This window comes from Callospermophilus lateralis, chromosome 4 (genome assembly GCF_048772815.1).
Source record: "Callospermophilus lateralis isolate mCalLat2 chromosome 4, mCalLat2.hap1, whole genome shotgun sequence".
Classification (NCBI taxonomy): Eukaryota; Metazoa; Chordata; class Mammalia; order Rodentia; family Sciuridae; genus Callospermophilus; species Callospermophilus lateralis.
The window spans coordinates 7,177,758-7,204,544 of record NC_135308.1 but is presented as its reverse complement, the minus strand read 5'-3'; the positions used below and the strand labels follow the sequence as shown (position 1 = coordinate 7,204,544).

Genomic DNA, 26,787 nt, shown 5'->3' with positions numbered 1-26,787 from the left:
TCCTCCTATTTAATCCCACCTTTTAGGGTCGTAGTGTCTAATGGACCTGGGAGGAGACAATGTTGGAACTGTATTCTCCAAACTAAAAGCTCCATGAGTTACAAGACTTCTCATTACCACTAAGCCACGCACTAATGAGGGTAGTAGCCCACTCTCCACTTGTGCTGGGCAGAGCCTGAGTCAGTCGATGCTCTTCTCAACTGATCTCAGTTTTAGGTTTGAACAAATTCAGTGTTAAACCAACCAACTACCAACACAACAACTTCTAAAGACAGTCTATGTCATGTAGATTACTGCAATTTGAGGAGCATTAGTACACTATTATTTTATTCAAAATAAAAAGAGAAAGCCCAAATTACAGACTTAAAAGAAACCTAAACACAGATCACCAGGAGCACTGCACATTTTCAAATAACTTGAAGACAAAGAAAGCTAACAACATATTTTCAGTCACAGAAATATAATTATTATTTCTTTCATCATCTATTAATTGGGAATGATACAAAAGGAACCAATATCCTCTCCGCATCTGATGCAGAGACAACGTGTACCGATGTCAAGGTCAGAAAATCTAGGCCACCCTAAGGCAGCCAAGTGCTAAATTATAAATGGTGAGTGTAACAACTACTACTTTAATAGAAACTAAAAGCAAATACTCTTAATATAAGGTATTTCTGGGCATGTTGGCACACACCTGTAATCCCAGTGGCTCAAGAGGCTGAGATGGGAGGATTGCAAGTTCAAAGCCAGACTTAGCAACTTAGCAAGACCCTGTCTCAAAATAAAAAAACAAAAACAGGCTGGTGATGTAGCTCAGTGATTAAGTGTCCCTGGTACAAAAAGAAAATATAAGGTATGGAACTGATTTTTTAGGACTAAGAGTACTCTAGAAGCGGGGAGAAGAGGGCGAGGCAGAGCCGCCCCAGCTGTGCCCTATCAACACATGTGTTTCTGGGCGTGTATGACAGAAGTAAGCTTTCTTTGGGTAAACTGGTCAAAATTTGGGAAAACATAACTAATTTCTCCTGGAGCTCATTTGACCTGGATAAAGTTTGTTAAATGCAAAGTGAAATGAGTGAGTGAGAGAGAGTGAGAGTGAGAGAGAGAGAGAGAGAGAGACCGTGCATGTGCACAGTACTAGACTTCCACTCCAGCCAAATCCATTTTCCCCAAGCAAACTGGAAACAAATCAGAATGAGGCACTGTGAGCACAAGTCACTTTTACCAGCATCACATTAAAAAAGAAAAAGTCAATATGAAGGCATATTTTCACTCACTACATATACAATGTTACAATGGAAATTATTAAAAAGAAAAAATAGAATTCGGCTAGGACTCCTGAGTAAAGAGAGTTACAAGGCAACTCAAAAGCGCACTGGTAGGTATCTGGGAGCAGTCCCTTGGCAGTGACCTGGGTGAACCTAAATCCTTCCATTTCCCCATCATCAACCGCTCTTGAAACTTTCTAAAAGGGGAAGTCACCTTTTCTAAATCCAGGAGAGGTGAATTCTTTTGAGTCTAATGGTCTAATCCATGTTTTTGAAATTAGCATCACAGTTACTTGGGAGTTAATTTAAGAAGCCAACTTCTGGAGTCTATAGCCAGAGACTATAGAAGCAGAAGGAGGAAGGCCACCAGCTGATTCTTCAGCAACTGGGAATTGCAGGCAGAGGCTCCACCCTTGCTCAGTAGCACCTCCTGGTGCCAGCTATTCAGAAGCATTTCCCCCAAATAGTATTCAGAAGAAACAATCTGATGGTCTACATTCATCACCCAAATCATCCGTGAAAATGGTCAGAGGAAAGGCCATCCGCTATCCTCTGGAGGAAAATCCTTTCCCATTTTATTGCCTATATGGTCACGGATCACTCACGAGCTGAAGTCACCCATTTTGCCAACACACTCTTCTGCTATCTGTAAGGAAAGTTGCCTCTCATCACATGAATTCTAAGAAAGTCTGTGCTAAAATACACTTCTACAGAAAAGAAATTAGAAATGAGGACTCTTTGCTTTCTTAAAAACGGATTATTAAAATTTTATTTCAATAAAACACTTGGAGAAAGATTTCCTACTTTTTTTTTTTTTAGTTTGGAATCTATTCTGCTGTCTTTAGACAGAAGAAATAACTGCAAAAATGGTAGGTAGACTCAGTTAAATGTTTTCTCACAGCACCCTTTTGTTTTATGCTATTCACTCTACAGAATGTGACATCGTGTGAGTCCTTGAAGACTGACAAGACTTCACGGGTGTTTGTACCTGAAGACTTCTGGTGCTGCCACTTTCATGGTACAAGGACAAGGTCCCCTGGAGGCCCAGAGGCCTGGCAGTTGCAGGGGAGGTGAAAATATATCTGCTCCCATGTCCAACTTTTCTCTGCCTAGTTGCGCTCTGCACCTTACTCTGCATTCTGTACCTGCCATAAATGACTACAGTTCAACCTTTCCCCCAATACCTGGTTGGTTCTGACAGGTCTGACAGGAGAAAGCATTCAGACCAACCCAAGTAAATGACAATCCACATCTGGCAGATCCCACCACAGTCTCTCTCAACTGGGATCCAGCAGATAAGACTGTGACCCGCACGTGTGGCATCTAAGGATGCACACCCAGATCTATTAGACAAGAGTTAGCTGGCAGGAAGTCAAGGGAGGGGAGTGTGTATATCTTAGGTATGCCATTGGGCAAAGGAGGTTTCCCAGTCAGGACAACTTCCCATAAGCTGAGCTGGGTTCAATGCTTGTTCTGGATCAGCCACTGCTGGGCTGTCACTATCTGACGATTGAGACTCGAAGGATTAAGGTCATACAATTGGACGGGCAGAACCAAACACAACCAAGTCTGGATCATGAGCCTCTGCTTTCCCACTACATGGCACCATTTCTGTATGTGTCACTTTGGTCTATAGAGTCCTCTTCCCTTCTCAGAATTGATTTAAATCACATTGTTCTACCTCCACTGTCACTTCCACAGTACCTAGCAAGGTCTGATGTACAGAGTCTGGTGCTCTTCCTAGGTGTTAGTGAATGCAAACACTGCAACAAATGAGTAAGCCGGTCCGACTTAAGAGCCACCCTGCTGCTACACCACACTGATGAGATCAGAAGTCACCACAGGGTTGATACAATGTCAGTGATGATGATTCTGTGAGTTAACAGGGTTAACTAAAACATCAGAAAGGAATTAATCTACATGATCTGAGACTAAAGCACAAGTTCTTCATGCCATGCCAGCCTCAAGAGAAAGAGCACCACACTCTTCTCCTTCCTTTCCTGAAGCCTCAAGACATGGCACTGGAGCAAGGCGCTCAGCTCTGTAAGGCCCTCAGAATCAAGTGTGGGGGAAACTGGCCCAAGCTGAGGTCGGCGTAAGATGGCTGCTCCCGGCGGAGTCCCCGGCATGGTCTCTCCCACTCCAGGTTTTACCATCACAAGCTCAGCAAGACTGAGATGAACATATTCTATGCATACACTGCAGCTAAACGACGGCATCCTAGAACACAAACTTTGGCCACTTCTTCCTAGTATCGTGGATGAGTCAAGCCTTGCCCTGCAGAAGGCAATCAGGTGGGAATAAGCCAGGAACAGGACGGTCTCCAGGGAAGGCTTCATCAGTCAAATCTCAAACTCCATTCCTCATCTTCTAAAGGAGAAGGCTGTGAACATGACCCACGTATTGCTTACACTGGCTTCCTCAAAGGAAAAGTGACTCTTTACTTTGACATTATGCCTTCAAGTATCACAAAGTCCTTTCATACATTTCAGCAATTATGACGTCAGCTTGGGTCTTCATCCTTCTTTTCCCAAGTGAAAAAGAAGTTCAGAGAAGGTAAGTGGCCTTGTAAGTACCCTCACCCAGAAGCTAGCCTGAGATTCTCTGAGCGCAGGGGCACTTTACCATTGAGCCACAGTCCCCACCCTTTTTATTTTTTTCACCTTGAGACAAGGTCTTGCTAAGCTGCTGAGGCTGATCTAGAACTTGCCATCCTCCTGAGTCACGGGTTAAAGGCTACACTGCTGTGCCTGGAAACAATCAGTCCTCACAGAAATGGCCAAACCACCTCCAGTGAAAAAAGAAATTCTGGTGTCAGTGTAACTTGACTCCTGGAAGTTTTGAACTTGTGATTAACCTGACTGCCAGAGGAACAAGTCTGTCTAATGATAAGCCTCGTCTGTCACTGGCCATGGATATGCTGGTCACAGAGAGTGACAAAGAAAAAGTCACAGACACAAGAGCATGTGACAAACTGAGCATATTGTATTGTTCCTTCGACATGAAAGGGAAGTAAAAGACATGTACACTCACAACTACATCCCATGGACAAACTGAAAAATGCACCCAAAAGCAAAGAGCACAAGACTTCAAAGAAACAAACAAACAAAAAGGCACCAGGGGATAGAGGTGGTGAGAGACCCCCTGGAGCAGTCAAGGCCTGCTGCACACATCTCCAGGAACCCCCTCCTCGGGAGCAGGCCAAGGAGTCCAGGATGAGGCTCACGGGGCTGGCCATACATGGGTCACACAGGCCCAGCAGACAAGTTCTGTGAGAGACACATACACTAAAGACTCTAGGGCAACCCCCTCCATCCCCTGACACTTGTTCCCAATTGAGACTTCTGTCTCTGCCATAACTCAATGATGACAAAACTCCCTTAGATACCCTGCAGTCCTGAGCCTTCCGAGCTGCTGATGCTCCCCAGCCTTGCCTTCCTGAGTAGCCTTGAGAAGAAAGACGATAGCAGGACCAGGTGCCAGGAAGGCCAGTTCCCACACCTCCCTCTGTCCCATGTGGCCCAGGGATGATGGTATGGCCAGGCTGTGCACACCTCTAGGATGGGAGGTGCTCAAGGCACCAGGGCCTGATGCGCCACCAAAGAACCCAAACGGCCCTCTCTCCTCCACCCCTACTCTCCCTCTGCTGGCTCCCACCCTGAAGTTCTCTTAATGTCATCACACATGACAAGAAGATGTACTGGGGAGTAAACCAGGACAAAAACTAGCTGGGCACTAGTAACTCTGCACCTGAAGAATGATCATGACATTCTGAACTTATCACACAAAATAATTAAACCATCCTCTGGTGGAGCTAAATAAGTGTTAAATAATATGTCATTCATTAGTAGATACTTTTAAAAGAAACTCACTGTAAAAAATTGCAAATAAAAAAATTTGTGAATTCCAAAATTCCTAACAACAACTATTAAAGTTCTGCCATAGTGTTATGTCTTTTCCTGGTTCTATGCTTTAATATTTTAAAACCAATGCCAGACTTAATCCTCACTCCTTCCCTATATGTCATTTTTTAAAAAGCATGGAAATGTCCTTACTTAATCACAGTGCCATTAGCATAACTCACAAAATTCCTTGGTATCATCTGATACACGCCATCAGATCTCAGCAGTCTCTGGTTCAAACAGGTCCCAAACAAGGCCCCACGTCGTGTCTGGCTGCTCACATCACGTAGGTCTAGCATAGCATTCCCACTGCCCCACTACTCCTTTTCTTCATGCCATTAACTTCCTGTAGAAACGGGGTCAGCTGTCTCCCCCACCCCCCCCACCCCCCCGTGCCCCACATGTGGACTTGTTTGCTTCCTTGTGCATTTGTTAAGCTCTGAGTCCACACCATGTCTTCTGGGACTGAAGACCATTTCGAGAGACTTGATTGGATTTAGGTTCAACTTTCTGGCAAGAACACTTCATGAATTTATTTGTACTGCACACGAGGCCTGAGCGCTCCACGGCACTAACGCTGATCTGCAAGAAAGGAGGTTCTTCTCTAGTATTGAAGAATCCTTTCTTCTTTTTCTGATGAAAACAGATTTACTATGGAAGTGAATTTTGAATAACTCATTATAATAGATAATATATATGGCTTTTAGTAGTAAGTAGAAAACTCTTTTATAAGATTATCAATTAAAGATCAGAGTAATGAATACACTTCATTCCCGTGAGTATTAAAGAAGTTAAATCTGTCAATTTAATTTTACCACCTAACTCCCAGTTACCTGGTCGCCTAGTGAGCACCTACAGTGAGGACCCATAAGGACCTATGAGCCCAATGTTGCCTGGGTGCAACAGTAAGCCATGTGTTATTAAAAGGCCAATGAGAAGTAAGGAACAGTTTCACCTGCAGGAATGGAGGAAGGCAGAGGTTGGCAGTCAACTGGATACAACAGTCAGAAGAAAAAAAAAAAAAGATCATATTCAAAATCTAAAGATCATACTCAAGTTTACTGTCTATCCATTCTAGGTAAATAAGACAGCCAATGACAAAAGTGTGATGTACTGGTCTGCATTTGCTGATGGCTGTGTGCTGCCTTGGTTCCAGCATGACTGGTGTGGCCAGCCTCCAGGAACAGTGAGCAGGAAGGGGAGGTGAAGAGTGGAGGTCTTCCAGGGCAGCCGGTCCAGACCCCAACACCGATACTGTGAACACCCTGCCTGGTGTCACAGTAAGGACCTACTGGCAGGTGTATGAAAAGGCACATGGGTTCTTAGAAGCCTTTGCGTCTCACTAGAAAACAACCCAAAAATGAAAAGGAAATAGCCTCACAGCACACCATTAGGCTTAGCGGAGAACAATATTTTTGTAGTTATAAAAATATAAGTGCCAAGTAACAAATTAATAAATAATTAAGTACATCAGTAGTTTGGTACTCTTTACCCAAAATCCTAAACTAGGAAAACAGAAGTCCAGATGTTAACAGTTCAGATGTTAACAATTAACACATCAAGAAATGTTAATGCAAAGCTGGGCGCAGTGACACACACCTGCAATCCCAGCGGTTTGGGAGCCTGAAACAGGAGGATCCATGTTCAAGCAAAAGAAGGTACTAAGCAACTCAGAGAGACCCTGTCTCTAAATAAAATACAAAATAGGGCTGGGGATGATGGCTCAGTGGTCAAATGCCCTGAGTTCAATCCTTGGTACCCACCTTTAAAAAAAAAATGTTAATGTGAAATATTATATTAAAATATCAAGGCAAATATCACAAAATATCATGATTTTAAAAAAACTGCCGGAGCCTGGGAAGTGAAGCAGTGAGGGGCAGCAGCTTAATGCAGCACCGTTCTCACATCTGTGCATATATTCTCATATCATATATATATCTGTGCATATATTCTCATATCATATATATATCTCATATCTGTGCACAGAGAGGCTGAGCGCTCACCCAGCAGCTCACTGACGCAGCTGCTGGAACTGGCATTCCAACTCAGCCAGCGTGACCAGAACCAGGAGGTCTTTAACTCCGACAGAAGCCAGGAAAGGAGAATTTCATAAATTATTCTGGAGAAAGACCTGATTTTCACATACTGATAAGCCCAGACAGTCAAAACCAATCTGTCTAACAGACATGAATAAGTAGAAAGCATTTATTTTCTCATATCTAAAATCCTATATTTTTCTATCAACAACACAAAAATGCAGCCTAAACAGCAAGAGCAGCAGAAAAGAAAAAGTTAGAAAAAAAATTGCAGTCACACAAACTGTAGTTAAAAAATGACTAAGTTTCCTTGATATATGAATTTGTTGGAAAACCATTTATCAACAGCCTGTTTCTCTCTAGCAGAGTCCCTCAAGCCGAGAGCCATGTCATTCCCCTTTGACTGATTAATTAGCCAATCAGGGGACATTTTTCATTGTGAGGCATGATGGTTTATTTCAGCTAATGTTTGGTCTCTAATGGCGACATATTAAAGCCAACTCGGCTATTTTAGCCCTGTGGAGTGACCAAAAGGAAAGGATAGAAGATAAATCAAAAGAGCTCCCTTCAGTTTCCCTTCAGTACTTAACAAAACCCCTAAGGAGCAAGTGGTTGGAGGAAAGATCCTCTCCTGATAAAAGAGGAAGAGCAAACAGAAGAAAGGTAGAATGCCTTCAAGTCAAAGGGTGTCCTCTCCTGTTTCTGAAGAGCAATAATTTATCCTGTTGATTAGCAGAGCACTGATAGAACAGGCCCTGGAAAGTCAATATCTTGGCCTTCTTCCTTTTATCAAGTGCTGTGCTCACTAGGAAACCAGCTCCGTGATACTTCTTACTCAGGGGAGCGGCTTTGCCTACATGGGTAACTGGACGAGGCCAGCGAGCACCCTGCTTCCCCGCGCCCCACACACCATATCACTCTAGTCAAGCTCCAGAGGCTCCAACTGAAATGGGGAGGAGGACAGATGTGGACGCTCACATGCCCAGGACGCTTACTGCACTCCTAGCACATGCGACAGATGGATCTGGTTGGCTGCACTTCGCTGTGCAGTTCTGGCCCCACTGAACCAGTCGGCTTACTCACCTCCGAATAAGCCAGGGTATCAGAATAGATCATGGGCACATTCTGCTGCCCTGAGGGGTACTTACTACCATCATCACAATCACTGATGTCACTTCATGAGTCCTGGAAGCCTTCGGATAGGACACCACTGTTTCCTTTCCCCACTGGCTCTCAGTTCACAGTTACTCGCAGGGACCCGCTGACATCTGAGTCGCAACCAGGGTGCGTCCTGTTCAAGTTGCTTCTCTCCCCCACCCCTCCAGGCCCAGCTCAGCTTCTCCTTGCAGGCGCTCCCACACTGTTTAAAGCACATTCCAAGGCCTGGACTCAATTCAGTAAAACTAGGCCAGGCGTGGTCCCAGAAGCTGGCAAGTACAAAAGCTCCTGCCCTCAGAGGACCTGCAGTCCACCAGGGCAGAGTGAGGAGTAAATGAGCCCATCTGAGGGCTGCAGCTGCCACGGAGAAAACAAGCCAGGACAGGGTGCCCCAGCATCAGGGGTATGACGTTTGTTTTTCAATTACAAATAGGGTAACTAAGGAAGGCTGACAGAGATGACATTTGATCAAAACTGTGAAGGAGGCAAAGGAAGCCATTCCACGTGGAACCAAGTATCGGACCTGAAGCAGAAACAGCAACGGCAAGAAGGCAGTGACAGGGACAGGGACAGGGACAGGGGCAGGGCAGAGGCAGAGCAGTAACTGTGTGGGCTGGGAAGAGGCTGGGATCATTAGGGCTTTAGGCCATTTCAGGAGGTGGCTTTTACTGAGTGGGATAGGAGACTCAGGAGGGTTTGGGGCAAAGTAATGACACGTCCCAATCACATTCTCAAGAGATCACTCAAGCTGCTGTGGGGAACATACACAAGAAGGTCCTGTCAGACTCCAGTAGAGACGCCCTGCAGCACGCTGCGAAGACGTCTGTGCGCCCACCTCCTCCAGCAGAGGACCCATGGGCCTCGGGGACCGACTCTTCCTGTCTTTGCTTCAGAGTAGTTATAACTGGCACACACAGGTCACCCAATCACCCTGCCTTCAGATGAACAGAAAACAGGGAAATTTCCTGTGACCTCTCTGGGTCATCTGAAGTCGGCTCGCTCTATAAATGAGAATAATCTTATATAACCTACTCTCAAAAATGTACATTAGAGGTGTGTTTTCTGTGTCTATCGTCAACGGACAGACAATGCACTTCTTTCCAGCGTGATGACAGGAGAAGTACTTCTTGGTACAGGGCACACACTCCAGGAGACTGTCCTTGGGATCCTGCTACTTTACACAAACAAACCCTAAGGACACTAAGACATTGTACCTCGTTGGGGGGGGGGGGGATCTGATGAAAACTGCACTCAGTGTTGTCCCCTCTAGGACACTCAGTGAAAATTTTTAAAAAGCTCCACGACACTTAATATAACACTGCTGATGATAAAGAATTTCTGCCTCAGTTTTCTTTGACTTTTAAAGCAATAAGTCTAAATGTCTATCCTGCCACAAATTGAGGAACACATCATATTAGAAGGCAGGCTGGCCTTGGGCATTACTTATCTTAAATGTTAACTGGAACAAAGAATGTGTCTTCCCTGCTGTAATGGACATGTGGCACCCAGAAGCCAGTCTGCCAGGGGACTAAGAACGGAGGCCCTGCCAGCCACGAGCATGCTCCCTCGCTGCTCGGCATGCGACCACACACCTGAGCGTGGACTAGTTGTCTCATTTCTAAACCGTGTTTCAGTGGGAGTCACCACCCACCACCTGAAATGTGGGTGTGAGCAGTAGCTTCCAAAGACAGAGACCAAGACACACTGGGCACTGAGTGCGTGGGGGCCCTTTGCAGAGAGCTTCCCGTGGCGCATCACTCATCACCACTTATTGCCCCATAAACAAGAAGCCCAGGCTCACAGAGGCTGACCGCTTTCTCCAGATCAGTCTTGAAACCACTCAAGGGCTCAAGTGCAGCCATGTAAGACTCTGCAGTGGTACTCACAATACCCCTGTCCACGGAATGGAACAGAAGAGAAGGCCTCATTAGGGCACATGCTTTCTTCAATGCACTCATTAAGATGGTTCTGCAAGGCTCACCATCAATGCACAGTCACAAAACCATGGGATGATGAATCCTGGGAGAGCCATTAGAGCTGTCTATGTAAGAACTCCCCCCAAGAGCCAGGCACAGTGACACACGCCTGTGAGGTCAGCCACTCAGGAGGCTGAGGCAGAAGGATCACAAGTTGGAGGCCAGCCTCAGAAACTTAGGAGACCCTGTCTCAAAATAAAAGATAAAAAGGACTGAGGATGTATGCAGCTCAGTGGTAAAGCACCCCTGGGTTCAATCTGAGCACAAAAAAAAACAAAAAACCAACAACAGAAACAAAACAGCACCCCAAAACTCAAAAGGTCACACTGATTTCACCTTCTTACCCCATTTCTGAGGAAAGTTTGGCCATCCAGGTCTCATGGAGTTCTTGTCTAAAGGTGGTCACAGCTGACAGAGGAGAGGCTGGCCTGGAACCCCTCTCTCAATGGGGCCTCTGGGAACCTGCATACCCCACACAATAATGGTCTCTCCTGTAGGTTAGTCTGGGTGTTGAGCTTTCTCACAGCCTGGGGGTGCAGGCAGCTCGACTACCCACCTTGAGGCCTCATAAGCCCCACAGTGTCCCCATGGCCAGATTCTAGCAGGTACAAGCAGGTAGAGGGGAGAGGCATGGGGCTGGGAGATGTCGCCAAGGTCATCTGTGAGAACAGAGTCTGCTACCAGAACACACAATTCAGCACTCTCACTGCACAGGAAAGGAAAGTGAGCTGACAGATCACACGGGAACATCCAAGAGGTACCTTCCCCTCCACCTTCCGATAACTCACTTGAGGCTTAAACCTGCTAAGACAGATGGCTCGCTCTTACACCCTAGGATCTCTCAGTACCGGGTTGAACACACCAAAGACCTTGCACACTCATTTCTTGGATAAACAACAAAAGTAGAAAAAGCCAAAATTGACCTGGAGCGGAGAATCAAGAAGAATCCAAGTAATGTTCTCTCCCCGCAGTCAGGGAAAACATGGGACTTCAAAGTGGCGCCGGATCACCAGCAGCCTTCACCAGGGCCTTCTCTTACTCTGGAATCATACAGGCAGCGCCAGAGGGGCTCAGAGGCCTACCTGTCCACAGGCATCCACGAGTGGGCCCTCTAGCTGACCACTTGACCAACCCGGGCTACTTTCTTTCCAGAGAGGACATCCTTCTGTGAGTTTCATCTGTCAGTATCGGCCTTCCTTTTTCCTAACCACTCGTCTGCTAAACACATTGAACTCCTTTATCTGTTCCAGTGCATGACATGCTTTCCAGAAACCTTTGTTCCTGAACGTGTCTCTGAACACACTCCTTTAAAAAAGGGTGACCGGGCCTGAACAGAACAGGTCAAACCCTTTTCCAGCCCAGAACAGGTGAAAAGCCTGCTGCTTTCACATAGGCGCCACCTGTCCAGGACGGCCCAGCCTGTGTTCAGGCGGGTGCCACACTACATGCTTTGGCTTCAGTTAAATCTGTGGTCAGGTTACTGGTCCTACATCCAACTTAATCTTCATTTAACAGGTACCAAATTAGACATTTCCAGGATTAAACAAAACATCACACAACTTCATAAAATTTCACTTCAAAGAGATACACGAGTTTTGGCCAAATGTCCCAGCTTAGAAAGATATATTTAAAAAAAAAAAAATCTCGATTCTGTCTTCAATGGTCAAATGATGACAAGAATTACAGAAGTCAACACTGCTGGAAAAAAATATATTAGAACTCAGGTACGCCACGTGGCATGCTTAAAGCTAAGTTTAAATTGGTCTCTACCTAAAAGGCTCTTCACAGGAAGGTCACTTGAACAATGACTGGGCTAGGAAAGCCACCCATCCTTGGAATGCTGGTGCCCAGCCCTGCAGTGGGGACAGAGGGCAGTGACAAGCTGCAGGAAGGGAAAACACCTATGAAGCTTCACTGAGCCCACTGATGTAGGCGATGAGCATGAAAATCCAGAACAGGAAAAACAGTCTTCAATTCAAAGACAATTCAGGTAAAAATTAATTTTAAAAAGGGACTCTTCTTTATACAATGACCTTCCCTAAGAGGTACTTGCGACATTGAATCCAACCAAAAGGAAGAATGGTCCAAAATACCCCTGAATCCAACCAAACAGAAGATCAGGGTCTGCTTGGAGGTAGTTTTCAGATCAAATATTCAGTCAGAAATAGGAAAAAGGGGACTCGGGATAAAAGATGAGAAAGGAACACAGACTGCAAATAAGCCATGCTCTGGTGAAAAAAGCAACAACCACCAGAAGAATGCACGGAAGGTGGGCACCCTGGAGGAGAATACGAAGCACTCAAAGTTCCTGCCTCCACCAGGTCACAGAGGTGAAGAAGTGGACAATTACTCTGCCAGCAGCCTAGGCCAGAGGCCCACTGTTCAGAGAAACAAAGTGAGATGGTTGGTAACACGTCCTCAATCCTCGATGTGCCATAGGGGTATTTTCTCTAGTGATAACACTGTTTCAGGAAACAAAGTAGATAGAGGAAGGAAATTGGAAGGTGGAGGAGAGAAAAAATGAGAGAGGGAAAAAAATAGGAGTATCAGGAAGTTCAACCAGATAGGATCTACTGGAATTTGTTTTTCTGTGTCTCTAACTTCAACTTGTAAACCAAGTGAGACACACACACACACACACACACACACACACACACAATACACAACTCCTGGAAGGTACTAGCTAGCACAAGAACCTACTGCAGGTCTTGGGGGGTCTGAATAATTTCAATTCAATATACTGGATCACGTCCTTCTCTCACAGAAAGTGCAGACAGCTCCAATTTATGGGCCCTCCACTCCAAAGCACTGTTTTCCAATTAACACAGCAAAAAGATGGTGGGGAAAGGAAGGACTTGGAAACAGACATGCACAGCCAGCCACTCCCTCTCAGCACGTTTATTAGATTCCTGAGTAAGTGTCAATTTGCAATGACCCTCTGCTCTTTAAGCAAGGAAGTCTGAACAGCCAAGGCTCCACTAAGAACCAGTGTCTCCCAACAGTTCGTGGCCACAGGAAGCTCTAAGCACCAATAAAGTCAGAGCAGAGCCCCGAGTGTGTTTGAGGGCCTTCACGCCTATAGCAGCGACAAACGGTCCAATCTGTGAAAGACTATTCTGGCCTGAGAAACAACGCATGGAGTGAACTTCAGGCCAGTTGGATTAGTGCTTTAAAACATTAAACAGCACGAGCCCACACACAGGATCCTCCGGAAAGAACCTACTGTTGGCACTGTGATCTAGAGTGGGAAGTAGACTGACCAATGTTTCCCGCTCTTGGAATAAAGCTGTTTATGCATATTGATCAAAACCTTTCAAAAGGAAAAGATTTTTGAATACTAACTCTGAAGCTATATAAGCCATGATTTTTAAAATACTAATCAATGAAGTCCATTTTTTTTTTTTTTTTTTGAAAAAAAGCACAATAAGGTTTTGATTTGCCGAGTCCCTGTATGTGCCACACACTGGGTCAAGCAATGCCTGGGATCCAGCACTGGGAGCACACCAGGCCTCTCTTGAAGCTGTGTGCTGCCCAGCGTACATAGTGGGTCCATTTCTCAATTAGACGCACAAAGTCAGAAACAGGATGGAAGGCGTGATTTAAACTCCATCAACCTGTCCTACACATCCTGTTTTAGCTTGAACTGTTGTTTTGATGTCATTTTCTTTTATTTCTACATATCATATTCAAAATAATTAAGATCAGATTCTTGGCCTGGCCTAGAATTTATCATGCAGAGAATTTATGTTTGAAGTGGTTTCATTCAGGTGCAGGAATGCATAAGTGACATTTTTATGCATTCCTAGATTTGAAGCTTCATTTGGGATCAAGGATTCCTTTAAAAACCCAGTGAAAGCTCCAAACCCTATATACCCATACAAACTTGCTCCAAACCCTATATACCCATACAAACTTGTTTGTTTGCCCACAAACAAACCAATCCTGCATGACATTTAAAGGTCTCCTTGCTCCCTATGATAAAGGTACCCTGAGACACAGCCCAGAGAAGTCTCCCACATCAACACAGTGCAGACGACCAGCGTGCATCCTGGATATGCACATCACTTTATAGTGTGGAATGCTCCTGAACTTACTACTAAAGTAAACAGCTTAATTGACATGCCTAGACTTGAACAATGTCACATGACCTGAGTTCTACAACAAGTTCTCTAAAGACCCAAAAGACAGAAGGCAGAAGATGTAGGGATGGACAGGCAGAGGAGACAGGTCACTGAGAGCACAATCACTCTTGACCCCTTCACTAACCACAGCCAACTGAGCATATTCAGGTCCAAGCTGTGAGAGCAGAGGTTGATGCATGTGAGGCTCTACTTCTGATTAGTCAATTCTGCTGGCAACAGTGGGTACCTGAGGTTAGGGTAGGTGATGGAGGGGCGCATGACTACAATCAGAGGTAGTGAGAGGGAGACGTCTTGGGGTGAGGACAGTTCAGAACCCTGGCTGAGACAGTGGATACAGTCGCCACTCAGTCTCCAGAGGGCTATACACCCAGCTGCACCAACACCCACTACCTGGTTCTAGCCTACCACCATTATTTTAATGGTTAATTTGAATGGTCAAGTTGATTGGATGGAGACATGCAGAAGGTCGAGGCTTCTGGGTGTGTCAGTGAGGGTGTCTAGAAATAACTGGCACATGGGATAGCAAATTGAAGTGGGCAGTCCCATTCAATAAGATGCTGGCTTGTATGGAATAAAAGTTGGAAGAACAAGGAAGCAGCAAGCTGATTCTTCCTGAACAGGTTCTTGATTGCTGCTGCGATTCATTGCTTCAGCGATCTCCTAAGGATATCAGACTCTCGCCCTTCACTCTTCCAAAGTGAACTCTGCCAGTGATTCTCCAAGAAGTTTCCAGAAGCCTTCCGTCTCAGACTTGGATAGTACTGTTGATTCCCTCTTGTTCTGAGGTATCAGCATCTTGGATGCACAGCTACTGGTTCTTCCAGCTCTCCAGCCTGCAGACGACCACGGTGGACTATCCAGCTTTTGGTTGTGTAAGCCAACCTAATAAGTCCCCTTTTTATAATCATACCTCCTGAAGATTCTGTTCCTCTAGAGAACCCTAATAAAAGTATACAAGGTGCAGCAACTAGGGACATGGGGAAAGGGCGCCTAAGAGCCCTCTGTACTGGATTTGCAATGTCCTGTGAAGCGGTACCGCTTCAAAATGAAAACTTTCAAAAAGCAAACCCCTTATGATCACTAGTCAAGGTTTTTTTTGTTTGTTTGTTTGTTTTTTGCTGCTTTTTTTGGATATAAATATTGCCAGATCCATCAACCTATTTGAGAGACCAGAAAAGACACCAGTAACCCAGCACGTGTGCTCCAGAAGCTCGAGTCAGCTCTTTCCTCATTCGGTCTCCAGCTTCCAAGGCCAGGCAGTTGGTCACGTGCTTCTGAACTCGAGTTCACCACTGAACTTCGCAGCCAGCAAAGTTCTGAAATTTAAACCATTTTTCACAAAATGGGAACAGCCAACCATTTTCCCTCAAAGTTATGATATAGTAACTAGTGGCCTCTCTGATAAAAATCTTAAAGAAAACTGCTAAAACATATCTTAATAAGTTAAAGGTGAATTTTTTTTATTGCAAAAATGTTCATTAACAGTGGCAGCAGTGTGACAGGAGAACACTGAGTGTGGAGTTGGAGGGACCAGTATTAAACTCCCACTTGTGTCACTCTGGAGCACTGTGACATTTCTGAGTCCCAGTTTCTTCATTGCTAAAAACAGGGTGCAAATGCTTACTTCACAGATTGTTGTGAGGACTAAACAAGATAGCATCTAGGTGTCTAGCACAGTGCTTGCACACAGATGCTAAATAAAATTATAATTTCTATGAGACTCGGGGGCTGTGGAAATTAACAACAGTAGGCCTGGCCAGCTGTGAGAGACGACGTGCCTGGGCTGGAACTGCTCCTGCCAAGGTCTTGCATGTCTAGGTGTCGAAGACAGATCAGGGCTGGCCCTTTCCCAGAGGGCCTTGACCCTTCACATTCCGCATGACCACAGGATCCCAGGCTATTGAGGTGTCTGACCTCTGGCAGCACCATGGCCTTCATGATGCCAAATACACATTCCAGCTGATGCGTCAGGGAGGAAAAATAGCAGTATTCCTTCCAACAGCAAACAGGAGCCAAGAGGCTGTATTTTCAAATAAATCTCATCAAAAGCTTCTTGCCCTTCTCTCTCAGGGCTGCTGTAACTAACATTGTAGGGTTTCCCAGCAACAATTTACCCAAAAAAAGACACAGTGTACCTCAATAAAAGCAAACTTAACATATGAAAACCCACATATATTTAAAGATAAACTGACCCTGCTTTATGGATTTTTTACTTATTGCCTTAAAAGCGATCACATTCAACTAGACTCTGTTTTCAGTATCCATGCAGGTGTCAGCTCCTCAGCACGCTGCACAGGCCAGCAGCACCTTTGGCGCCAGAGGGCAGGCTCTCAGGCCCCAGCCAGACCTGCAACCAGGATCCTCCGCTCAGCAAGCCCCTCTGCAGCCACACTGGTGACACCAGAGGCCAAGGCGGTACACCTGCACTTCAGGCTGGCATTCTCAACCCTCTCCTCTACCACACACTGGTCCTCATCAGAATTAGCGGGGAACACTTTAAAAATGTTTTCTTTCCTTTAAAAATATTGGTGCCTGGCCCCTAACCCATGGCTTGGACTTAACTGGTCTGGAGGGGGAGCCTGGCACCAGCATTTGTTCAAAGCTCCCTGTGAGAACCAGGAACACACTAACAGCTGCACCAGACAAAAGAGCAGGCAGTCAGCAGCCACACACACATCAGCAGGGAACGCAGCCCAGAGTGCCAGGGACAGCACTGCAATGAAACCCTGCTCAAAACACAGCCAAACACCAGGGGTGACCACATCTACACCAACTGGAAAAAAGTGACTTTTCTCTGGCCAGTGCTAGAGAACACTGAAGCCCTCCAAGGGAACTTCTTGCTTTGTCCCAACTACGAGACCACCACCACTAAGTCCAGTAACACCAGGAAGCGTGGACAAACCTTCTGGCACCTGATACCAGCAACTCCTCCAACTGGAGCCCAACAGAGGACGAGGGAGCTCTGCTCTCCTGCAGAGAAGCTTCTGCACTTAGCACATGAGCTGTGGGCTACCAACGCCACAGCAACATGTCCTTTCCTGATTGGCTAAGCTGGAGACTGCAAAGGCTGCTGGAGAAGGTGAGGGTTAGGTGACAGGGAGAGAGAGAAAGGAGCAAGGCAGGGAGGACATGGGGCTGCTGCAAAGCTGCAAGTGTGACCGTGGAAGAGGGGAGGGGGGCGCCTGTGGGGCAGAGTGGTGACAGGGCATGAGAGCACAGGGCCAGGTTCTCCAAAGGATACGGACACTGCTGAGGACAGCCAGAGAGACTCAGAGAAAGTGAGGCAAGGCAGATGCAAAGTCCTCAGTGAACGAGGGAGCGCAGCCTGACCCAGGCCTCACGACAACCACATTCAGGCAGAGACATGACCACAGTGAGCCTGTAAGATGGCCACTGCGGTTCCCAGCAGCCCTTGTGAGGGAACATCCAGTGTGGTTGGATGTCAGAGCACCTCCTACCTGAGGAGCAGCTGCCTTCCCTGAACCTGGCACAGACCCTGCAGCCCTGGCCGCAGCAGGCCACCAGGAGCCAGGTCTCCCCTCTGCTGAAGGTAGGAGGTGGGGGTGCAAAAAGATGCTGAAAGACCTAGGCATTCAATACCAGCCCTAGAAGGAGTCTCCTAACAAAATGCTGGTCATGGGTAATCCAAGAGTTTCTAAGAATCTTAAGTAACTAATCTACTACCCTGGGAAAGACATCTGTGAGTCTGGGAAAATGCCAGGAATAAATCAAACAAGACTTCTTTCTCTTCCTACAGAAACCAATCAGGACACAGCAGATCAGCTGATCAATAGCTGCAGCAACCAAATATTCCAGGCTTTCTTAGACCAAAAAAAAAAAAAAAATTATTTTATCCCAGAATCTCTAGAATAATCTGTAGTTCAAAAATTCTATTTTGAAATGAAAACTACATTCATAGCTGGCTCTTCTCCTGGGAAAAGGTGCAACAAATGTGTGCCTTTACAGCCCAGTTTCATCATTAGGACAATGGACCACGTGCGTAGTGAGGTCACCCATCCTCCCGTTCCAGTTTTGAAACAAGTAGTAATGTACGAGGGAGGCCACACCCATGGATCCTCCAGATGATGCCCTGTTCACATGCTCTCCAGATGGAAAGGGGACGCTCTTCCTCCCCATGGCAAACTCCAAATACAAGGTGCAGTCTGGACAGAGCGGCAAACCTCTCAGCACATGCCTCCCTGCTCTTGGTGGCAGGAGGTACCTTCCTCTTTGACTACATCAGCAATAGGCATTCTTCCCCGAGTTTAACCTAGTCTTCACCCCTCAGAATAAAAAACAAAAGCAAAGACCAGAGAGCACATATCCTCTTAGGAGATTTTCCTTACAAAACTTATCTACCAGCTACTATCATTAAAGGGATCACACTGAACTTTTGTATGAAGTTGCTAAAAGTGGTTCCTGTTTTTGTTTTTTTGCAGGGGGACTGTGTCTAAAAAGTACTACTAGTAACAGACACAGAATAGCCCCACACCCACTTGAAAACCAAGCTGCATGGAAACACGCCATCTCCACTGGGATACTCAGTACCTCAGCAGTCTTCTTGCTTTGCCTTTTCCCAAAAATGCAGTCAAGATCTGTGCTGCTCCTTGACGACAGATCCTTCCCTAGGAAAATAACACACGGCTGTTCAGTAAGGCCATTCGCTATAACAAGAGGAGCACAAGCACAAATTATGCAAATCCTGAAAGGAAAACGGTTTTTGGAAAACATATAATTTTGTTAACTATGAAATTCTGTCCCACTTCACAGATCACAACTCTTCAATAATATTAATTAAATTTAAAGCCAGGTAAACGTCTTGGAACCAGGACCCTTATAGGAACAATATGGAGCACACAGGCCATGAGACCCAAGTTCCAAGACTGGCCCCACAATCTGTATGCCTTCAGGGTGCCACTTCTGGGTCACTTTACAAAGACACTGCTACTTACACAGGATTATGAAATGAACAACTAAAATATTATTCCATATATAGCTTCAAACATTTTAAATTTACACTGTTCAGTTAATAATTGACACAGGATCTCAAGCTATTAACTGAATGAATGAAAATTTTAAAGATTAAATGAAAATTAAAATTCAAACTTTTAAAAATGTTCTTAACCATAATACTTATTATCATCTTTAAATACAAGATTATTTAACAGAAATACAAGAGCAGAAATTAAATGGCTCTGGTAAAAACAGTGCCCTAAAGATCTATGATTCTTATTTGTTTTTTAATTTTTTAATTAGTTACGCATGACAGTAGAATGCATTTATGCACTTTGACCTATCATACATAGATGGGATATAATTTCTCATTTTCTAAGGGTACATGTTGCAGAATCATATTGGTCATGCAGTCACATATATACATACAGTAATAATTCTGTTTCCTTCTACTGTCTTTCCTATCCCCACATCCCCTCCCCTCCCTCCCATCACTTCCCTCTACCTAATCTAAGGTAACGTTATTCTTCCCCAGTGAGCCCCACCTTATTGTGAATTAATATCTACATATTAGAGAAAACATTCGGCCTTTGGTTTCGTGGGATTGGCTTATTTCACTTCCAACTCCAATCATTTACTGGCAAATGCCATACTTTCACTCTTCTTTAAAGCTGAGTAATATTCCATTGAGTATATATACCACATTTTCTTTATTCATTCATCTATTGAGGGACATCTAGATTGGTTCCATTGTCTAGTTATTGTGAACTGAGCTGCTATAAACATTGATGTGGCCACATCACTAGAGTATGCTGATTTTAAGTCTTTGGGTATAAACCAAGGAGTGGGATAGCTGGGTCAAATGGTGGTTCCATTCCCAATTTTTTGAGGAATCTCCATACTGCTTTCCACAGTGGTTGCACCAATATACAGTCCCACCAGCATGTATGATTCTTATTTTCAAAACTAAACTTGAACTTAATTTTAAACCCACAAGCCAACTAACTTAAAACTCACTACTTTGGCATTTCCACTCCTAACCAATAACACCCTGTGAGCAGCGGGCCAATCCGTTCCCATTTGTGAACTTCATGGCAAGTGCACTTTAAAACGCACTACACTGTCAAGTCTGGTGGCTGTGGGGAGGGGGTGGCCCAGGACAGCCGTAGGTCTGCATTTCAAGTGGGAAGCCAAGTTCAACTGTCAGGGATGCACTAATCCTCTTGGCTTCCTGTAGCAAACCAATTAGGCAAAGTAACTACTAGTAACTACTAGTAACAGTAGTTACTGGAAGGTTCTGGTTCACTGACCATTTGGCAAAGTAACTACTAGTAACTACTAGTAACAGTAGTTACCTGGAAGGTTCTGGTTCACTGACCATGGCTGGGGCTATGGTCACTCAGTGACTCCCTGAAACAAACAAAACTCCTTTCCAGAACCACTTTCAGAGATAGCAGCACCCGACGAAAGGGTACATGCAGCCAGTACAACCTGTTCTTGTCAGGAGACCCCCGTCCCCCCGCCAAGGCTCTGAGTACTGCTCTCCTCTCACCTGAGCTAACTAGCACTCCTGGTTCTGACAGTTAAAAAGACCCCAAGGAAAGCCCAACCCCAAACAGAATGAAACCTCTCACAGCAGGAACTCAGGAAACAAACCAGCAAAGTGGAGAAGACAATTGGCCATGGGGTCTCAAGGTGGACAAACTCTGAGGAGGCACAGAGATCTACCTCAGCTGTCACCAGACCCATTTTCTACTGCAAAGCACACAGGGTGGCAGTTTCTACTTCAGAAAAGGGAGCCCGCACTTGGTTCAAAACACATTGTCCCGCATCCTAACCTCTCTCCCTGAATGGAAGAGATACCCTAAAAGGAAATACAAATTAAGATCTCTTTTACAAAGAAAAGCTGGAGGGAGCCAAGAAGGGAGGGCACAAGGGAAAGAATAAGCCTAAAACAAGGTGTCAAAGGTGTCAAAATAGGAACACAAAGAGAATGAAAACAAATCTAAACCTCAGAGGGAAACTGCCAAGACAGTGGGCGGTGCCAAGGCAGGTGCAGGTGTTCCTAAAGTTCTGGTCACGGGTTCTCCCATCAGAGCCTTCTACCCTCTAGCAAAGTTCACTTAAGTAAATGCAGAAACCAGGACTAGGACTACTACAGGCTTTGCTCTGAATTTGATCTGGAAAACAAGAACACAGAGAAGAAATAAGTGTCAGAGACGACTGGAAGAAACCTAAGGTGGGTGAAAATGGATGTGATTGAGATCATTATTAATTAATGGTCCTGGTTGAATATTTTGTAAGCATTATAAAATCATGATCACTTGTGAATAAAATATGCACATTAAAAGTGAATTTTGAAAGCTTATTAGCTTCAGTTCTGAACTATGGTGAAGTCACAGCAAATAGTGTTGACAAACTTAGATCTTAGAGAAAACAGTAACTACAAACAAACTGAATAGACTAGGAAACACATGCTGTCCATCTGGGTTTGGTTCATCTATTGGTTAGCCTTCAACCAGCCACAGCACTTTGCGAACTGGGAAGAAAGGTTTCTTAAGAATGTATAAACTGAGGTAACAACGTCCATGCATGCATGCTCAGCGTGACAGAGGAGCACTGCACCTAGGCTCACTTCAGCTGTTTGCCTAATAATCACAGTCATCAGGCTGTCCAAACACGCAGGATGGTGAACGGAATAGCCAAACACACATGCCCTATCAAGATGTCCGAGGGAAGCAAAGGCAGCTCCAACAGAGAACAGGACGGAGGCGTCATGATGACTAGGAACCACTTAGTTTAAGAGCAAAAGCAATAACTCAGTAGCTGTGGACAAAAGTGAATTATAATCGAGGCTCAAAAAATTTACAGAAAAGTACAGCTTGTTCAGAGTAAAAAGGCACAAGGGCAAACAAACAAAGGTTTTAGAAATGTATTTATTTTAAATAAAAAAAAAATTAAGGCTTCTGTAGTAGCTTAAATTATTTAAAAACTCATTTGCATTCTTAAACCAAGAATACATTAACACTATACTTGGTTTTCTTTCTGATGCAACATAGGGGACTGACAGCCCAGGGCAAAAAAAACAAGGGCAACTTCCACAAAGGTTTAGGAAGCCAGGGGTCTGAAAGAACCAGCGTGGGGTGGAACACCAAGCCCTAATAAGCCATCAGGAGACAGCGGCTTCTTAACAAGGTCAAAGTGGGGCTGCTTGGTATTCAAACTCCAAAGAGTAAGAGGAGAGAACAAGGGGCCTCACTATCAGCATCCGCCTTAGGAAGAGTCTGCCAGCTTGCATCTGCCAACTACCTGGAATGCGTGTCCACAGAGAGAAGTGTCTAAAGCAGGTGAGAAGGTCGCCTAGGTTGTAGTGCTGAGTGCACCCCTCCAGCTAATGCAGCCCTTCACACGCCATGTTGACCCGAGGGGGAGAGCAATGCTCTCCTGACAGCTTCCCACCACAGAGAGAAAAAGCCTTCAAAATAATTTTACATAAATTGATATTTTCTCTTTGGGAGATGTGGCCTCACTAAATATTTTTCACTGGAATTGGGTTTTAAACAAATATGGAAGAAAGTAACTTAAAATTATATAACAAATTCTTTCAAGTCAAAATTATATATTTGGAGCTTGAAAAAGAATTATGTAAAAGAACTTAATGATATCATTGATGTTTAGGCAGTAGCAAATTTTCCAACACCACCTGCTATGACAAAATGTTTACGTCCAGTCTTCAGCAAGCTATATAAAATGCCTGTTAAAAAAATTAAAAAGTCATCTTCCTGGTCCATACATGGAATCGAGATGTGAGCACTCCAACTCAGTGAATCAGTCACTTTCATCATGAGCACAGCTGTGGGTATTTTACTCCCTCTTACAAGTTCCATAAAAGAGGTCATCACCCACAAATCATAAAACACAACCTAGGCGAGAGACTCATAGGCGCTTATGGACGTTTCCTTGCTTTACAAGAAGAAAATGAGTCTGAAGGAAGGAAAACGGTCAATGATGTGTCTGAGAGAGTAACGGACAAAGGAGGCCTGAAGCTTATCACTCACACAGTGACAACCCGACTCTGAGGGAGACCCAAAGACCTTTAAAATAAGCTTTCACTATGGATGGTGCAGACGGAGGGTAAATAATCACTTTCTTCACTACCTGGATTTCTGCTTCCTTCTCATCTTTTCTACTTATTCCCAGATTGCATGACCTCCATTTCTCAACTCAATCTCTTCTTCTACCTCTCTAACATTTCTTGAACTCTTTCCTTCTCTGCATACTAATGTCTCCCTTCTCCTCAAATGCGGCTAATGAATATGCAAGCCTCATTTTAAAAGAGAAAATGAAGGCACGATGCACCGAGTCCTTTGACAGGATCACCAGCACAGGAGTAGCTTAGCTACAAATAGAAGGCAGGTACTCCCGGCACGGAGCAGATTAAAGCAGATCAGAGGCACACCCTCGCCTGGGCAGTTGTTCAGATGAAGTTGGGCATGCAGCCAGGCAGTAGAGGGCAAGGGAAGACTCCTGCAGGGTGGCACGCTTAAAAGGCTGCCATGCCACAGAGCAGCTGCGGGGTGCTTTCTGTGTCATTCTCATGCTGTGCAACAGCTTGTGCTCAACAACCGTTCCACTGCATCTCTATTTTTTTCTATTGGATCTGATGAAAAAAAAGAGGGCTATTTAAGGGGTTGGTGTGAAAGGACCATTACTGTCTCCTCAAAATGACAGAGAGGCCAACAAAGTCTATCTTCTGTCCTGCAATAGGCTGAAGGGGGGACACAACCTGCTCAGAAGTCATAACCTCAAGTTAAGAACTAAGTTTTTGCCTGAGAGGAAAATGGGATGACACAAAAGTAACTCAAAATAGACCTACTAGGAGAGAGGGAGAGGAAGTTTCAGTCTCTCCTGTTCACAGCTCTGAAGTTGTTCAGCTCCGAATCCCCTCAGCTCTGCCACAGCCTCTCAGTTAAACCAAACACAGTTCTATCCTTTGGGGTCCTCATCCCAAACAAGAAACACCATCAACAGTTTAGAGGAGTGGGAATTCCATATCCCCTGCTATTCAGGGTGGGTTCTGGGGGCAAACCCTCCCCAGTCCAGCCACCAAGTGTCTGAAGCAAGAAATGCTTTTCCTGGCATATCAAGATAGACACACACATCCAGTCTCACAGAGAAGAACAAGCCAATGGTGCCTGGATCAGGGCACGATCTGCATCATTTTTGATACATTTTAAGTATATTACATAAAAATAGGTGTTGTGGCTGTTCTAGGAGTAACCTGGGGAGTTGATCGGCTCAAGGTAAGTGGTTTCTCACCAGTACAAGATCACCACCTGATGGCTACATGGCGCAACTACACCCAAGGAGCTGCGAGGGGTGGGTGTATGGTGATGGCAAGGTAGGAATCACTGCCCTGTTCTCCAACACCATCTCCAGGAAGGTCCTGAGATGCCTATTTCAACACTCCATGGGATGGAGAGACTGGAATGTTGAAAGGGTCAACGTGGGCATGTAAATTTTCTTAGTCAAAATCTCCATATGGAGCAGGATTCTCTGAACAAGCTCGTTAGGAAGCGTTTAACACCAACATTCAGCTCTGTAAACACTAAGATGTAGCTAAAAATGTTGAGTGATAACATTATTTTCTGACCTAGCCACATAATGTCCCCTTTCTCCTCAAAGCAGCATGCTGACTTCAGTTTTCAGCTTTGTCACAGGACCTGCCCAGTGTGGAGCCTCAACTGGGCCTTTTGCTCCACAAGCCAGGTCTGCATTTTAACAGGTCCAGACTTCCCCACTTGGCACACATAGCAAGTCACCTCTGCTGGTGAAACGTTGAGAATGCTTCCAGAAATTCAGCTTCCGCACAGACTACAACAGATAAAGAAAGGCTGCAGCTTACCTTTCGTGAATTTCATGTAATGGACCCGGTTTTTAGAGATTTTGGATTTTTCCTCAAGATTAAAAGATTTCTTTTCCTTATTGTCTGAGGAGTCTTTAAAAAAGAAGAAAAACATTACATTAAAATCTGTGTAATCCATCCTCATATAATCAATGGTCATGTTTAAATCTTAGTAGGAGCCCCATCATTTATTTTTGAGCTCTAATCAAAGGATCTGGATTATTTTTTTCAACTATGCACTATGGATCAGGCAAGGTTACACTCCAGAAATGCACAAAGTTCTGGGGATAAGAAATCAAACACATAAAGATCTATACATGAGTGTTCATATTAACCTTATAAACACTGGCTATAACCCAAAAGTTCTTCAACAGGTTAACAAACAACTGAGCCATCTCTGGCACATCCTCACAGGGGAAGGTTACTCTACAACAGAGAGGGCTGAGCTGTCAATGCACACATCAACCTAGATGAACCTCAGGGCACCTGCTCAGTGAGGAAGGTGGATCTAAAAAGGGTACCTACTGTATTACATAACATTCTCAAATTGCAAAACTATACAGATGGAGAATAGATGATTCTGCATCTTGATCATGGTGGGGCTGCCTGGGTCTACACTTGGGATAAAACTGCACATGCAAATGGATGAAGTCTGAAAATATGGAAAGAAATGAAAAGGCTCTGTGGTCTAGATAACAGTAACACCAAGCGTCAATTCTCTGGTGGCAAAACACTAAAGCAATGTAAGATGCCATCTAGGGGAGGAAGAAAATTTGAAAGAATTTTTAGAAATGAAACTTTAAAGAATAAGGACAGAACAAAATGCCTGCTTAGTAAAAAGGCAAATGGTATGAATTTGTGGTGATCTTAAGGGAATAAAAATATTATTATTGCAGAAAAACATATTATGAGATTACTGTCATTTGTAACTTTAATATATGTAGTATGTGACTGTGACCAGAAAAATCACTGGGATGAAGACACTGTATTTACTGAAGACAACATGGCAGGAAAATATAACATGTCAGTTTTCCAGGTCAGCTCCTTGGGACAGGCTTCTCTGAAAGGAATATTGTAAAGGATCTTGTCAGCCCAGGGATGGTCAACAGGAAGGCCTGGTCTGGACTGTACTGAGCTAGAGAGAGATGGAAGCACCTCTGCTAACCGCAGGATCACTGCCATAAGGCTATAGCCCCCTCTAGTGGTCTGGAAGTGGAACTTACCTACGGATTAATAACTCAGCAGCTTTCAGATTATATCAAATACTTTCAGGTTTCAGACAGAAAGGGAAAATAAACCCTAAACAGATGAACCTGTGAAGGAGGCTGTGAGACGACAAGACACCACTCTTGAAATCTGTGAGACACTCACAGCCTTCCTGACAATAACAAGGGGCTCCACTGGGTCCCTTGAAACAGTCCCCCATCTGCACTTCCTGGAACATGCC

General features: G+C 44.7%; 1 protein-coding gene across 2 annotated transcripts in view; it reads right to left on the bottom strand.

Moving 5' to 3' along the window:
- Positions 1–26,787, bottom strand: part of Pinx1 (PIN2 (TERF1) interacting telomerase inhibitor 1) — a 73,793-nt gene that overhangs the window by 28,663 nt on the left and 18,343 nt on the right. For both annotated transcript variants that reach the window (XM_076852258.2, XM_076852259.2), the window contains exons 5-6: positions 25,341–25,433; positions 19,031–19,107 (exon numbers count right to left, since the gene is read on the bottom strand). In XM_076852258.2, the coding sequence (XP_076708373.2) occupies positions 19,031–19,107; positions 25,341–25,433 (170 nt within the window). The remainder of the gene's footprint in view (positions 1–19,030; positions 19,108–25,340; positions 25,434–26,787) is intronic.